Source organism: Melanotaenia boesemani, chromosome 14 (assembly GCF_017639745.1).
Source record: "Melanotaenia boesemani isolate fMelBoe1 chromosome 14, fMelBoe1.pri, whole genome shotgun sequence".
Taxonomy (NCBI): Eukaryota; Metazoa; Chordata; class Actinopteri; order Atheriniformes; family Melanotaeniidae; genus Melanotaenia; species Melanotaenia boesemani.
This window is the reverse complement of record NC_055695.1, coordinates 19815376-19830182: the sequence shown is the minus strand read 5'-3', so window position 1 is coordinate 19830182 and position 14807 is coordinate 19815376. Positions and strand designations below refer to the sequence as shown.

The 14807-nt window shown below is 42.0% G+C and overlaps 1 protein-coding gene across 1 annotated transcript; it reads right to left on the bottom strand.

Annotated features, from left to right (window-relative positions):
• Positions 1–9875: 9875 nt before the first annotated feature.
• On the bottom strand, positions 9876–14420 carry calr (calreticulin). Its single transcript, XM_042006687.1, has 9 exons — positions 14143–14420; positions 13534–13635; positions 12963–13166; positions 12699–12793; positions 12249–12458; positions 12050–12163; positions 11535–11678; positions 11193–11285; positions 9876–11084 (listed from the first exon to the last, which is right to left on the bottom strand). Exons 1-9 carry the CDS (start codon positions 14234–14236, stop codon positions 10872–10874), a joined length of 1269 nt encoding a protein of 422 aa, XP_041862621.1. The 5' UTR covers positions 14237–14420; the 3' UTR covers positions 9876–10871.
• Between the last annotated feature and the right edge of the window lie 387 nt (positions 14421–14807).

Sequence of the window (14807 nt, the reverse complement as noted above, 5' to 3'; positions counted from 1 at the left end):
TAACAACACAGCTTACAGACAGTGCATTCACAAACAGGACACAAACTCATACAGAGTTACTGAGTTCAATACTGGGAAAATAGCTAGGGACCTTGAAACTGTTCTGGGTGTCCAGCAAGGGAGTTGTTGTGAATATTGTTATATTCCCTTACTTATCTACTCACTCCAAGCAAGAACAGCCTTTGTGTAAAACTGTGGGAACAGGTTGAAGGGAGTCAGCACAGAGAGGCAGACAGATAACAGGGCAGAGCGAAGCATCTTCTTTCCTTTCAGCTCTGACGTACCCCAGAAGGAGGACCTGGAGGAATCAAATTCCCGGAAGAAGGAGGGACCACCTTGCAAAATACACATTCACATGAATGCGCACCACATGCACGCACATAGCCACAATGCATTGTATCAGTATAAATGAGGAGGATAATTTAGGTAGGCGGGTCTTTTGGCTGAACCGAAGGGTCCCGACACTTCGTGTATTAGTGGACCCGAAGCTAAGCTAACAGGCCTCCTCTTAAGAGATATGTATTGTTTTTCTTACTGCTGGCTCAACAAAGAATTGTCAATTCTACTCAATCTCTGGTGTTTTTGCCTTCTTTTAAAAATGTGGATTTTTCAACACTCTTCCTTCTGATGATTTATTTACAGGTGGTGAACAAATATTTTAAAACCAACAATTAAAAACTTCAATTGGTGACCCCTGGACGTGATCCACTAAGAACGGCAACGGAGATAATCCGGAGCAGGATTCGGGTTGTCTGAGTCTGGGCCCACCACAACAAAGGTAAGCAGTAACCTATTGTACTTAATGTACTGAATACTGCAGATTGATTTTAACCAAATTTATCAGACATCCTGAACCCTCACTCTGGTGAGTAAAAAGCCAGTCTGTAGGAAAGCAATTCATTATATGGTAAATAAGAAAGGGTTTCAGTCCCTTTAAAGGTTGGGGTTCCAGTCCCCTAAAAGTAAAAAGGGTTTCAGTCCCTTTAAAGGTTGGGGTTCCAGTCCCCTAAAAGTAAAAAGGGTTTCAGTCCCTTTAAAGGTTGGGGTTCCAGTCCCCTAAAAGTAAAAAGGGTTTCAGTCCCTTTAAAGGTTGGGGTGCCAGTCCCCTCTACAAGTAAGAGGGGTTTAGTCCCCTATAAGTGAAAAGGGTTCCAGTCCCTTTCTAGTTTTGGGGTACAGTCCCCTGTTGTATGTTTTATGTTTGTCTAATGTTTTATGAATAATAATTAATAAATATTAATATAAATATAAATATTAATATAAAATATAAATAAAATAATAATTATATATATATTTATTTATATATATATATATATATAAATTGTGTGTAGAGAAAACTGTGAGTGGCTTTTATACACAGAACATAGAGCAACTGAAGATAATAACCTGAAAGTGTGGGACTGACCCTCAATCTTACTCCACTGTCCTATTCTAGAACCGAACAGTGGCAGCTTGAGAAGGAGGTGATTTTGCATAAAGCATTGTGATATTTTTGCATTGGGTGTGAGTGTTTTCAGAAGCGTTTTGAGAAGCCTTGGTAATATTGCATGCTGTATTGTGACATTTCTGCATTGTGAGTGTATTCAGAGCTTCAGTGATTTTCCTACGGTATTTTGCATACAGCATTGTGATATTTCTGCATTGTGAGTGTATTCAGGGCTTCAGTGATTTTCCTACGGTATTTTGCATACAGCATTGTGATATTTCTGCATTGTGAGTGTATTCAGGGCTTCAGTGATTTTCCTATGGTATTTTGTATACAGCATTGTGATATTTCTGCATTGTGAGTGTATTCAGGGCTTCAGTGATTTTCCTATGGTATTTTGCATACAGCATTGTGATATTTCTGCATTGTGAGTGTATTCAGGGCTTCAGTGATTTTCCTATGGTATTTTGTATACAGCATTGTGATATTTCTGCATTGTGAGTGTATTCAGGGCTTCAGTGATTTTCCTATGGTATTTTGTATACAGCATTGTGATATTTCTGCATTGTGAGTGTATTCAGGGCTTCAGTGATTTTCCTATGGTATTTTGCATACAGCATTGTGATATTTCTGCATTGTGAGTGTATTCAGGGCTTCAGTGATTTTCCTATGGTATTTTGCATACAGCATTGTGATATTTCTGCATTGTGAGTGTATTCAGGGCTTCAGTGATTTTTCTATGGTATTTTGCATACAGCATTGTGATATTTCTGTATTGTGACTGTATTCAGAGCTTCAGTGATTTGGCTATGGTAATTTTGCATGTGGCATTGTGATATTTCTGCATTGTTGGGGAATTATATTGTGGGGAGGCTTTTAAACACAGAGCTTTGAGTGTTTAGAAAAAAAACAAAAAAAACAAAAAAAAAACTCTCCACTGTCTTCATTTAATTCCAGACAGAGACGGAACACCTTTTACTGGATAAAGTTTTCTGCTCTGTGGGGAAAACTATATTGATTGTTGACTTCTGTTGTGTGGAGAATTAAAACCGGGTTTTGCGAATATCACACCAGGCACTGAGTGAACATTTTGACTGAAGCATCGCACTGGTGGAAACCTGGCGGTGTTATCATAAGCCAGTGGTCTGGTGAAGTAGGTTGATCTGTGATCTTGCAGATGGTGTGAAGGTAGGAAAACTCGGGGACACGATCCATTCACATATATCAGAGTCCATATTTTAAAACATGTCTATTTCAGAAGAGCAAGTCCCTCCTGCGGAGGGCAAGAAGGATAACTTTTTAACTCGTGTAAAAAATCAAGCCCAGTCAGGCATTACAGGCAAAGAAAAGGAGTTTGATTCTTTTTGGTCAGATTGTGTGACTAGAATGCAGACAAGCCAGGTGAATGTAGAAAACCCTGATCCTCGAAAGGTATTGACATGGTTAAAGTGTGCAGAATCTCAGGCAGAAGGAGCTATGGAGGTTGTTAAGAAAGAAATGGAAAACGCGAGTAGGATTACTAAGGGTAAGAAGAAGAAAAAATTTGAAGAAGCCGAGAATTGGAGAGCTTTTATTCATCATATATATATTACTGCAACGGCATTGTATGCACTCCAGCGACACCAGTGTAGCAGACATAGGGAGTCGAGCTTTTCTCCCTCCCGCCCTGATCCACCTCTTTATCAGACCTCTCCAAGCCCTGCTCTTCAGGCGCCAATCCTTACTGTAAAGGGAGGATTTTTGGATTGTGAGGAGGCTCGGGAAGAGTCTTTGACTTCTCATACCAGCTTGTATCCATCACTTAATTCTGCAGGACTTCTCTATTCTACACCACTGGAGCAGGATGAGAGGGATAGTTCTAGCAGAAGGAATGTTACTAGTCAGCTTAAAGACCGACCTCAGGAGACTGAGGACACGTCTAGCTCCCAGACTGACCCACTTTCTGGTTCAGATGGAACATTTTCTATGACAGTGGCAGGAGTTTTGAGTGCCACTCCAGTAAATGCCAGCACAAACCCCTTTTTGCAGCGGATGGAGGACATTTCTAGACAGAACCATCAACAGGTCACTCATGACTCCACTTCTTCGTGGCATCCTTCTCAGGACCCCGCTCCCTCTGCCAGCATGGCCACTTCTGACTTGATCACTTTTAAAAGCACAGAAAACAGTTTTTCAGTGGAAACGCAGAACTCTCTTTCCACTGACCCACAAGTGGTCCCACCATACTTTCAGAATATGCCACAGCGAGGAAATTTTCCTCTGATGCAACACCAAGCTGGAGGCTCAGTTTACAAGCCTTATTCTTTGACAGATATGCATTCTCTTACTTCTAAGTTACCTGCTCTTACTTCTGGGGGATTGATGTGGTGGAACAAAATGATTTCTCTTACCGCAGGGACTCAATTGGCTCTGGGAGATATGCGAGGGATGGTTGCGTCTTGTACCTCAACTCTGACTCTTAGAGAACTTGATTACTTGGCAGGAACTTTTACTCATCCTAATGACACCCCTTTGGGACCTTATGCTACTGCATGGTCAGCTGCACTTGACAGAACATTTCCCCCTCCTGCAGGTGATGTAGCTAAAATGACTTTCCAGAGAGGTGACAAAGAGACACCAGAGGACTATGTACTGAGATGCATTACTACATACACTGACAGGGTGGGGCATCACCCCAGCCGTAGTGAGGTCCACTGTTCATGGTTTAAGCAGGCGTTTGAGTCTGGCCTCCCTATTGAGGTTAAGGACAAATTAGGGGACCAGCCTGACCTTTTCCCTTCAGAAGCTTTTGAGCGCTATTGCATGTTTGCTAAGCATCATCTTAATCAGTATGACAAAAAGCAGAAGGAACAGCAAAATCAGAAAGAAGACATGGAAGTCACAGTGCTTAAACTACAGCTTGCTAAACTTAGAGAGGAAGTTAATAAGGACAAAAAGGCCAAAGACGCTAAAAAACAGATGGTAGCCACGCCCCCCTACTCCCCCACTTCAGGCCCCAGTGACTGTAGCTTCCCAGGCCCAGCCCCCAGCTACTCATCAGCCCTATTATCCAACCTACTCTGGCCCTCCCAAAGGGCGGGGTAACTTTCAGGGACGGTCCAATGGGGGCTATACTGGGCGGGGTGGGCGGAGAAGGGGTGGATCTGGGCGACAGGGTTGTTACAGCTGTGGACAGACTGAACACTGGCAGAGGGAGTGTCCCTTCCTTCAGCCACCCCCACATCAGGCACCCTGTGCCTCAGCAGCTCCGCCCCCACCACCTCCTCCTGGAACAGGAAGGGGGGAAGACTGCCCACAGAGGTGCCCAGGAGGAGCCTATCCGATCATGGGGGAGGAGGCAGAGCCCATGATGACCGCCAAAGTGGGTGGAAAATTTGTGACTTGCTTGGTAGATTCAGGGGCAAAATGGTCCACTTTAACCTCTGTCTCACCTGAACTTTTGTCCACTGATACTTTGGCACTCACTGGCTTCTCTGGGACTGCTCAACATCTGCCACTAACTGCTCCTCTTCCCACCAAGGCAGCTGGATATCATTTTGAACATCACTATGTTTCCTCTCCTCACTGCCCGGTCCCACTGATAGGCAGAGACATCCTCACTAAGCTGAGGGCAGAAATTCTTTGTTCTCCAGATGGAGTGACTGTCAGATTCCCTAATGGAAATATAGTGGACTGCAACTCTGGTCTCATTCATTCTGCCTCACATGGACAATGGCTTCTTTCCACCCCTCCTGCTGCTGCACCCAGCATGCAAAATGAGCATGCACGTATATACTGGCTTCTCTTGGATGACCTCACACCTTCACCACAGTCACTGCTTACCCTGTATGCTCAATGGTCCCCCTGGATCCATCACCACGCTCCCTACGGCCCCCCTTGTGACCCTCCTCACTGTACTATGTTATATGATCGCTGGGACACCAGCACTGATTATTATCACAGGTGGACAGATGAAGCTGTGGGGACCTGGGACCTGTCTGGCTCTGGCATTGTTTTGGGCCCCCAAGGTGTGGCTGCTCTAATTGATTTAACCCCTGAACAGTTATCCTTTTATGAAATGTCTCCTTCTACAGCACGTCATGTCACTCTGGCAGTCAGTCCTACTCATTCCGCTAAAGATTTAGGCCCTATGTGTAAGCAGGCCTCAGATGCTTCTGACTGGGTGAACACTCAGCTGCCCCAGGTTTTGTTTTCTCCTTCCACCTCACTGTACAAAATCTGTTTCCTCACTCGGGACAAAGCCACACCTGAGACTCTTCTTTTGGACAGACAGCATGGCCGTGAAAAAACTGACCATCCACATAAAGATTTTCTTTGCTCCACTCTGCCCTCTTCCCTGTGGGCTGAGGGGCCTGGTGATGTGGGAACCCCTATGAAAGTGTCCCCTGTCACCTTTGACTATGAAGCCCCCAAACCTGTCTTTCGAGCTCAATATCCCATTTCTGGAAAAGCTATGGCTGGATTGAGAACTGTCATTGCTGATCTCAAAGCTAAACAGGTTATCTATCCTACTTCCTCACCCTGGAACACTCCTATTCTTCCTGTCCCCAAGCCAGGAACTGACATTTTCAGAATGGCACATGACCTCAGACTCATTAATCAAATAACCAAAACCAAACCACCAGCAGTCCCTAACCCTTATACCTGCCTGAACTCCATCACCTCCCAGTTCCAGTTTTTCTCTGTCATTGATCTGAAGAATGCTTCCTTTCACATTCCTCTTCACCCATCAGTCCAACCTCTCTTTGCTTTCACCTTCGAAGGACAGCAATACACTTACCGTGTTCTTCCTCAGGGCTGGGTTCTGAGCCTGGGGATCTTTAACCAATGTCTCAGAACTTTTCTGGAGGACCTGGATATTCCTCCAGGTACCACTCTTTTACAGTACGTAGATGACCTCCTAGTGGCTGGAACAGATATGACAAGCTGTCTTAACCTCACCATGTCCCTGCTACAGAAACTGGCAGACGGTGGATTCAAGGTTTCAAAGGACAAAATGCAGTTTTGCAGACCTGAAGTTCTGTTCTTGGGGCGTCTTATTTCTGGTCAACACCTGACTGTTTCTCCTGATCACAGAAATGCCATTCTTCATGCTAACAAACCTCTTACTGTTCAGGACATGCTTTCTTTTCTTGGCTTAGTGGGATATAGCAAAAATCATATCCCCTCATACACGGAGCGCACCAGTCCTCTCAGAGACATGGTCACAGAGGCTGGTCACCGTAATCTTAAAGCCACACTCTCATGGACTACTGCAGCTGAGGAAGCCTTCATTTCCCTTAAACAGGATCTGGCCTCTGCGGCTGCATTGGCCAGACCTGACTACTCCTTACCTTTTCACTTGGACACATCATTGTCAGGAAAACATGCTCATTCTGTCTTGTATCAACTTAAGGAGGGATCACGCAATATCCTTCGTTATGACAGTGTCACACTTGACCCCATGGAGGTCCGACAGCCAACTTGTGTCACCGCGACTGCAGCTGTCGCTGCTCTACTGGTGAAATCTGCTCCTGTGGTTCAGTGTCATCCTCTCACTGTACACACCCCTCATGGAGTTAGAGCTTTATTGGACTCTTCGGCTTTCACTCTCTCTCCTCTTAGACGCACAAAACTTTCCCGCATTGTGTGTCAGCCCCATATCACCTTTGAGAGCACCCGTTCTAATAATGCTGAAGCCTTCCCTGAAGGAGAATCACATGACTGTGTGCCCAGAGTTATCTCTCTTTCATCTTTTCGCCCTGGCTTGTATGCCACACCTCTTTCTGATCCTGATCTCTCACTCTTCACAGATGGTTGTTGTTTCAGGGGCACACAGGGGGAGTTGAGGGCTGGATATGCAGTGGTCCAAGATGTAAATACACAGGGAACAGATGGACAGTTTGAAACTGTCCTAGCTGAAATCATAACAGATGAACACAAGTCAGCACAAAAAGCTGAACTAAAAGCTATCACTGCAGCCTTAAAATATGCAAAACATAGAAGAGTGAATATTTTTTCAGATTCTGCTTACATTGTAAATGCTGTACATATGGAACTTCCGCAGTGGGAAAAAGGTGGATATCTGACATCCACTCATAAACCTATTAAACATGCCAAACTCATGAAGGACTTGGCACAGGCTCTCTTAGAACCCACAGAAGTGGCAGTTATTAAAGTCAGAGCACACACGAAAAGCCAGGACTGGCAAGCCAGAGGAAACGCAGCGGCAGATACAGCAGCGAAAAACGTCACTGGCTCTCAACCACAGCTATTTCAGATGCTATTCTCAGAACTGGAGGGTTTGAGAGTTTGGCCTTATTCGTGACCCCTAATAAGAATATTGACAGAATAAATTATATCCATTATAATGTCCAGCGTTTGGCAAATCACACTGAGGCAGGATTTTCAGCTATTCATGAGCAACTCTCTACCACCTCTTTGATGGCTTTCCAGAATGCATAGCTGTAGACATGTTATTGGCAGAAAAAGGAAGAGTCTGTGTTATATTTGGTGATCAATGCTGTACGTTTATTCCCAATAATACTGCCCCGGATGGGAAACTCACACAGGCTATTGAGGGTCTAAAAGCCCTGAATCATAAAATGTTAGATCATTCTGGTGTTAAAAATCCCCTTACTGACATGTTACAGCGCTGGTTTGGACAGTGGTCCACAGTTGTAGGTTCTATCATTATTGTTTTTCTTGTGGTTTTGGCTAATTTCATGTTCTGTGGCTGCTGCTGTATTCCACTAATCCGTTCTCTCTGTGAGCGTTCTATTCAGGCTGCGGTTGACAAAACATATTCTCCTCCACCGCCTTATTCAGCTCAGTTTCCCCTTCTGGAGATCCAGTCCCTGCTGGACTCTGATGACCCCTTGGATGGAGATCTGTCGGAGGAGGGCACAGAGGTTTGAGACCCCTTAACTACATTTTGTGAAGCTGAATTCCTGCTTAAAGATACAGACAGTACTGTGTTGGTTGATGAGGGTTTGAAGCTCCGGGGGACAACAGATCTCGCGTACAATTGCTTTTAAGGGTTAACCACACAGGAGGATGGTTTAGTGGACTGAAGGGTTCCTTCAGTCCAACAGGGGGAGTTGTTGTAAATATTTTTATAAACATTCTCATTCACTTACTCATTTATTATTCATTTACTCATTTAAACATTATTATTCATTTAAATTTACTCATTTACATTTTATCCTTAGATTCTAGTGACATTCATTTGGCTCTGCTTTTAATTAATAGAGCTACATTATTATAGTGTTGCTGAGGTCAGACAGCTTAACTAACAACACAGCTTACAGACAGTGCATTCACAAACAGGACACAAACTCATACAGAGTTACTGAGTTCAATACTGGGAAAATAGCAAGGGACCTTGAAACTGTTCTGGGTGTCCAGCAAGGGAGTTGTTGTGAATATTGTTATATTCCCTTACTTATCTACTCACTCCAAGCAGAGCGAAATTTCCCAGTAACTCAGAAAAATTATTAAAGCACAGAATTTGTGTAAAACTGTGGGAACAGGTAAAAGGGAGTCAGCACAGAGAGGCAGACAGATAACAGGGCAGAGCGAAGCATCTTCTTTTCTTTCAGCTCTGACGTACCCCAGAAGGAGGACCTGAAGGAATCAAATTCCCGGAAGAAGGAGGGACCACCTTGCAAAATACACATTCACATGAATGCGCACCACATGCACGCACATAGCCACAATGCATTGTATCAGTATAAATGAGGAGGATAATTTAGGTAGGCGAGTCTTTTGGCTGAACCGAAGGGTCCCGACACTTCGTGTATTAGTGGACCCGAAGCTAAGCTAACAGACCTCCTCTTAAGAGATATGTATTGTTTTTCTTACTGCTGGCTCAACAAAGAATTGTCAATTCTACTCAATCTCTGGTGTTTTTGCCTTCTTTTAAAAATGTGGATTTTTCAACACTCTTCCTTCTGATGATTTATTTACAGGTGGTGAACAAATATTTTAAAACCAACAATTAAAAACTTCAAGACATATCTAATAAACCATATATATGGTGGAATTAAAGCATTTTAATAGACATATAACTGAAATTTTTTATTTTTTTTCTGGTATCCTTAATAGATGGTAATTAGTTACATTCTACTATAGCAGTCTTCTTGCTTTCACAAGCCACTCTTTCTGGTCTTGTTTTTCTGCTTTCCTTCAGCGGACCATGTTTCTGAATTGCTCCCTTTACTATTATGTTTCAACCTTCTATCACTAATGTTAATTTCACTACAAAAAGAACAAATTAAAAAAGAAAAAAGTGAAATCGGACAGAAAAATGCCACCACTTAGAGAAAAGTTGAGTTGTTTGTGATAGCCAGGCTCACTAATAGATTAGAAATCAAGATATGATTCATATAAATTGAGATGCATTTATATACACATTATAATTACTTATAATGAAAAAAGTAGTACTTCTAATTGCAAATGAAGGGAGATCTGATTTCTTCTGTTTTTATTGGATAGAACAATTGTGTGATTTTTCCCACTGCAACATGAAAATCGTCCCACTTCATTTCCCTACCATTAGTACAAAATGCGTCTTTTACAAAAGGAGGCTCTTTCAGCCTGCATGGGACAGAATATTGGCCTACAGCAGTACAGTACAACAGAAATGAGAAAACTGGTTGCATACACCAATAATAGGCAAACTTAAGAATGAATTTGTATCTAATAAGATGTTTCACTCCTACTGAAGTGTACAACTAACTCCGAGTACAGATTATTTTAGCACACAAGACTATAGTACGGTAGGTGCACTGAAGTGAAAAAGTCTTAATTACATACAGTATAAAACTATGTGCTGAATTTCATGTTAAAGCACCCCATACTAGCATCCAATGACAGACAGTTTTTTGAGCAAAGATCGACTTAGTCCAGGTATGTTACAGATCCTATTAACCTTTGTTTGAATCAGTTTAAATAGGAGCAGGCAAGTCAACCTGCACAATGACATCCAACTCTACACAACCCTTCCAAACTGACATGAGTGACAACAAAACATATACAAAAACAAATAAAACAAAAACATATTCAATTTAACAAAAACAAATGAGGTAAACATAAGACTTTCATGGCACAATCCATACACAACATCTCTTCCTGTCACCACAACTTCATAAGAACCCAGATCTCTGGAAAACATGAATGATGATTTATATTTCTTTATAATTACCAGCCATTCATTCATTTCAACATCATTTTTATTATTCCAATTTCAATAATAATAATTAGAATTATAGTAGTAGTAGTGGTTCATGGAAACAAGAAACAGAACAGTAATTGCCCTTTTTGACCTATCCCCTCGCTTTGTAAACAAATGAAAAAGCCTGTCCCACCCAGCCCACCCCTGGGTGTCAGTCATGAGGGTCTACCATAAGTCTCCTGCCTGGATCCTGTGGCCCACTGAAGCAGACAGTCTGAGCAGTCCCTGAGTTTATAACTCATCCTTAAGTTTAGAGTCAGTCCCTTCATCTTCTTCTTCCTCTTCCTCTTCAGGTTCTTCCCCCTCTTCCTCTTCTTCTTCCTCATCATCCTTATCTTCTTCTTCCTCTTCATCCTTTGCCTCCTCTCTCCTCTTCTTGTCCTCCTCTTCACGTTTCTTCCTCTCCTCCTCCTCTTGGCTTTCTTTCATCTTCCTCTCAGCATCCTGAACCAAAACAAAGTTTATCTAACAGTGTTATACATAGTTTTTGTCATCAATGTAGACACCGCTTTATTTGAGTACATCTAGTCTGAAAACTGGTAAAAATCGTACCTTAGTTTTGCCCCAAGTGTCGTTGCCAACTTCCTCTGCCAGATTTGGATCATTGGTGATGAGGAAGTTGTCGAAGATTGTGCCAGACTTGACCTGCGGAGAAACATGAGAGAAAAACAATTCATCATCGCGTGTTTCAAGCAAAGATGCGAACGATGTGAGCATAAAGAATTGTTTCATCATCCTTCTCACTTCACAGCATTAAAAATTCTCAACAAACAACCTTTAAATCTAACTGGAAAACACGATTTGCAGAGCTGCAATGAAGAATTAATGCAATTACTATACATTGTTATTGTTATGGATTAAGCTGTAAATATAATGTAAGCAACAGTATCTCACCTGCCACAAGTCAAGTCCTATCACACCGAAGCTGTCGTATTTGTAGATCTCTGGGTCAGCTGTGTACTCTGGGTTGTCAATCTCAGGATGGATCCATTTACCCTTGTAGGCAGGGTTATCAATCTCTCTGGGCTTCCACTCACCCTGCGGACAAGCAAACAGACAAGGGCAATGTCAGAAAAGAGGATCTATTATCTGAAATTAAGAACTAAATCTGGAAAAATATTTATTGTTAGCTGCTGGAAAAAGAGGTAAAAAAATATCTTCTGTGTTTTCTGCTGAGGTAAATATCTTTCCAGCAGTGTCACATCAACATCATGTTTCAGGATTACTCTGCATATGCATACAATTATAAGAGTCGAGACACAAATGAGGACACAAATTTCATGTCAAGCTAATAATATTCATATAAAATAATAAGATAGTAAATATGAAGCTTTGTTTAAGAAAAAATTGCAATACTGCAAAGGTTTCACTTCCTGGCTGTATGAAGTGTTGCAGTTATCGCTGTTTACCTTGTAATCAGGGTTGGTGACCATAGGAGGCTCCCATTCTCCGTCCATCTCATCATCCCAGTCGTCTGGCTTTTTGGCATCTGGATCTGGGATGTTTTCAGGTTTGTCCCAGTCCTAAAGAAGAAGAAAAAAAAAAAGTTAAATCATGTGTTTAAAAAGACTAAATCATGGGTTTATGAGGTGGCTAAAGTCGACCAACCTCTGGTTTCTTATCGTCAGGGTCAGGAATCTTCTCCCTGTCGTCCCAGTCCTCTGGCTTTTTAGCCTCAGGGTCCTTAATTTTTTTGGGGGGCAGAAAGTCCCAGTCATCCTCCAGATTTCCTGACTCAGCCTTCTTGTTGTCAATCTTGACCTCGTAAGTGTTGTCCGGGTAGACAATCAATGTGTACAAGTGGGAGTACTCATCATCCTGCAGAGAGGAAAACATGCAGAGTTGCAGTAAGAGTTTAACTTATATCTTATACTGCACCATTTACACTGCAATTCTATTTAATGATCTGTTTAGATTTTAGGATAATTAATGCAACCAAATGTAATAACGCCTGAACAATCAATGCAAGAAAGCCCTTTTTCATTTCATCATGAAGTGGGTGTCACAGAAGAACATTTACACTTCCCAATTAAATATGAGAACAAAATCAGGTCCCACCTTGCACCTGATATCCTTGTTAATTAAATGGTTTTTGCCTTTGTAATTGAAGATCACATGAACTTTCTTCGTGCCAGGGCCACAAATGTCAGGACCTGAATAAAACAACAAAAGACAGTGAATATTTGTGTATACAGAAAGGATGACTTACGATAACACATAATCTGAGGAAAAATGCTGCAGGCACACATCTTCTGACATTGTCAAGGGTAGGGCAGTTTCACAGACTTCAGTAAACTCCTCAGTACACCTATTCAGTCTTACCAAACATGATGTTGTAGACAGAGTCTCCGTGCATGTCTTCCTGGTTGATAACAGATGGAAACAGTTTGATGTAGCCTCCACCACAGTCAATGCTTTGCTCGTGTTTCACAGTGAACTGGATGACTAAAGGCTGGCCCTTGTTGTTGAAGTCATCAAAACGGGCTGACAAAGCATAAAAGCGGGCATCCTGGCTGGTCTGAAGACCTGCAGTAAGAACAACACTTTAGCCATGTTTTTAAATCAAGTTATTTTTTCCCTACAGGTTAATTTGAGTTAGTGACTGTCATTTTTCAGGTTGAGTAACAGAGAGACAGACTGTTGTGATGATGTAATGTAGGCATTACTCCATCAGCAACTCTGACAGCAATCATGATTTTCAATGGGATGTGGGCACATTGTCAGATTTTCAGTTACAAACCCTCGATTCAAAACAAACACATTTAGTCACAATATCTAAAACAATTGTGAGTCTCTAGTAAGTCACTCATGCAGGGAAATCCACTGGCAGGATTCACATGGTTGTGCATCCCTTAACTGGGAAGCATTCAAGTGAACATTTTAATTCACTCACCTTTGTCTTTCTCTGCATCTCCATAGAACTTTCCTGCAGTCAGGACAAACTTGCCATAGTCAGACTTGTGCTTAGATTCAACCCAGCGACTCTTCCAAGCATCTGCACAGACAAGTTAAGGTTCAGTGGCACAGCAGTCACTATGACAATAATCACACTGCTAATCCACCTCTGTGGTGCGTCAGTGCAGGTGCATTCAGTGAATTGTCACTCTGCAGAGATTTATGACTATATTTACAGAGAAAAGAGGGTCACAGTAAGTGACTGGGGGAGATATTAAGAAGGAAAGGTGGGGTCAGACCAGTTTAATAACAGCTGGGGGTGGGAAACAGAGGAAAAGAAGGGAGTGGTAAGAGGGGGTCAAGGATTAATTGAGGTCTTCTAGAATAAATCTAAGTTAACCAGAGCGGTGAGTAGATAATGCATCCCAGATGTTGATGTAACAATTTTAAATAATGTAAAAAAAACAACATTAAAAAAAAACAAAAAAAAAAAAACGATAAATATCGAACCACCATTTAGGTCCTTACTCATGGCCACGAAATCTAAAAAAAGTAAGCTATAAATAAACAGCAACAATACGTTAATACATTAAAGTTAAAACCTCACCAGCATCCTCAAACTGCTCTCGGAAATACACAGTGGACCCGGCCAGAACAGAAGCGACCGACACGGCGATCAAAAGCAGCGACAGCGCTGTCATTATGACGAGCTGAAACACCCAGTCCAAAAGAAAACTAACAGACTACAAATACAAATACAGGTATATGTTTATATTTCTATCTATCTGTCGTCACGGTACAGCAACGATGGTCGTCTAGATTCTCATACAGCCATAATACAGTGAGAGCCGCCGAGATAGTACCGCCGCTCTCCTCTCGGGTCGGAACAGATGTCTAAATCTGATTGGATGTCGGTTGCAAACCTCAATAAGGAAGTGTTACATCAGTTAGCCAATCAGAGAAGAGAAAGTTGAAACAAGAATTAACGTCCCCAATGGTAGGAGACCACGCGTTTGCTTGATCCACGCCCAGAAACGAGTGATGCTCGTGGAGAAATCGCGTGAAAAAAATCATTCATTTATATAAAAACAAAATAAACTGTGGAAAAATAAACAAAACAAAATATTATTCTTCCATTCTTCTCTTCTGGTGTAATACCACTATGCTTTGATATGTAAACAATTAGAATACATACTAGATAGTTTTATAACACACACACACACACACACACACACACACACACACACACACACACACACACACACACACACA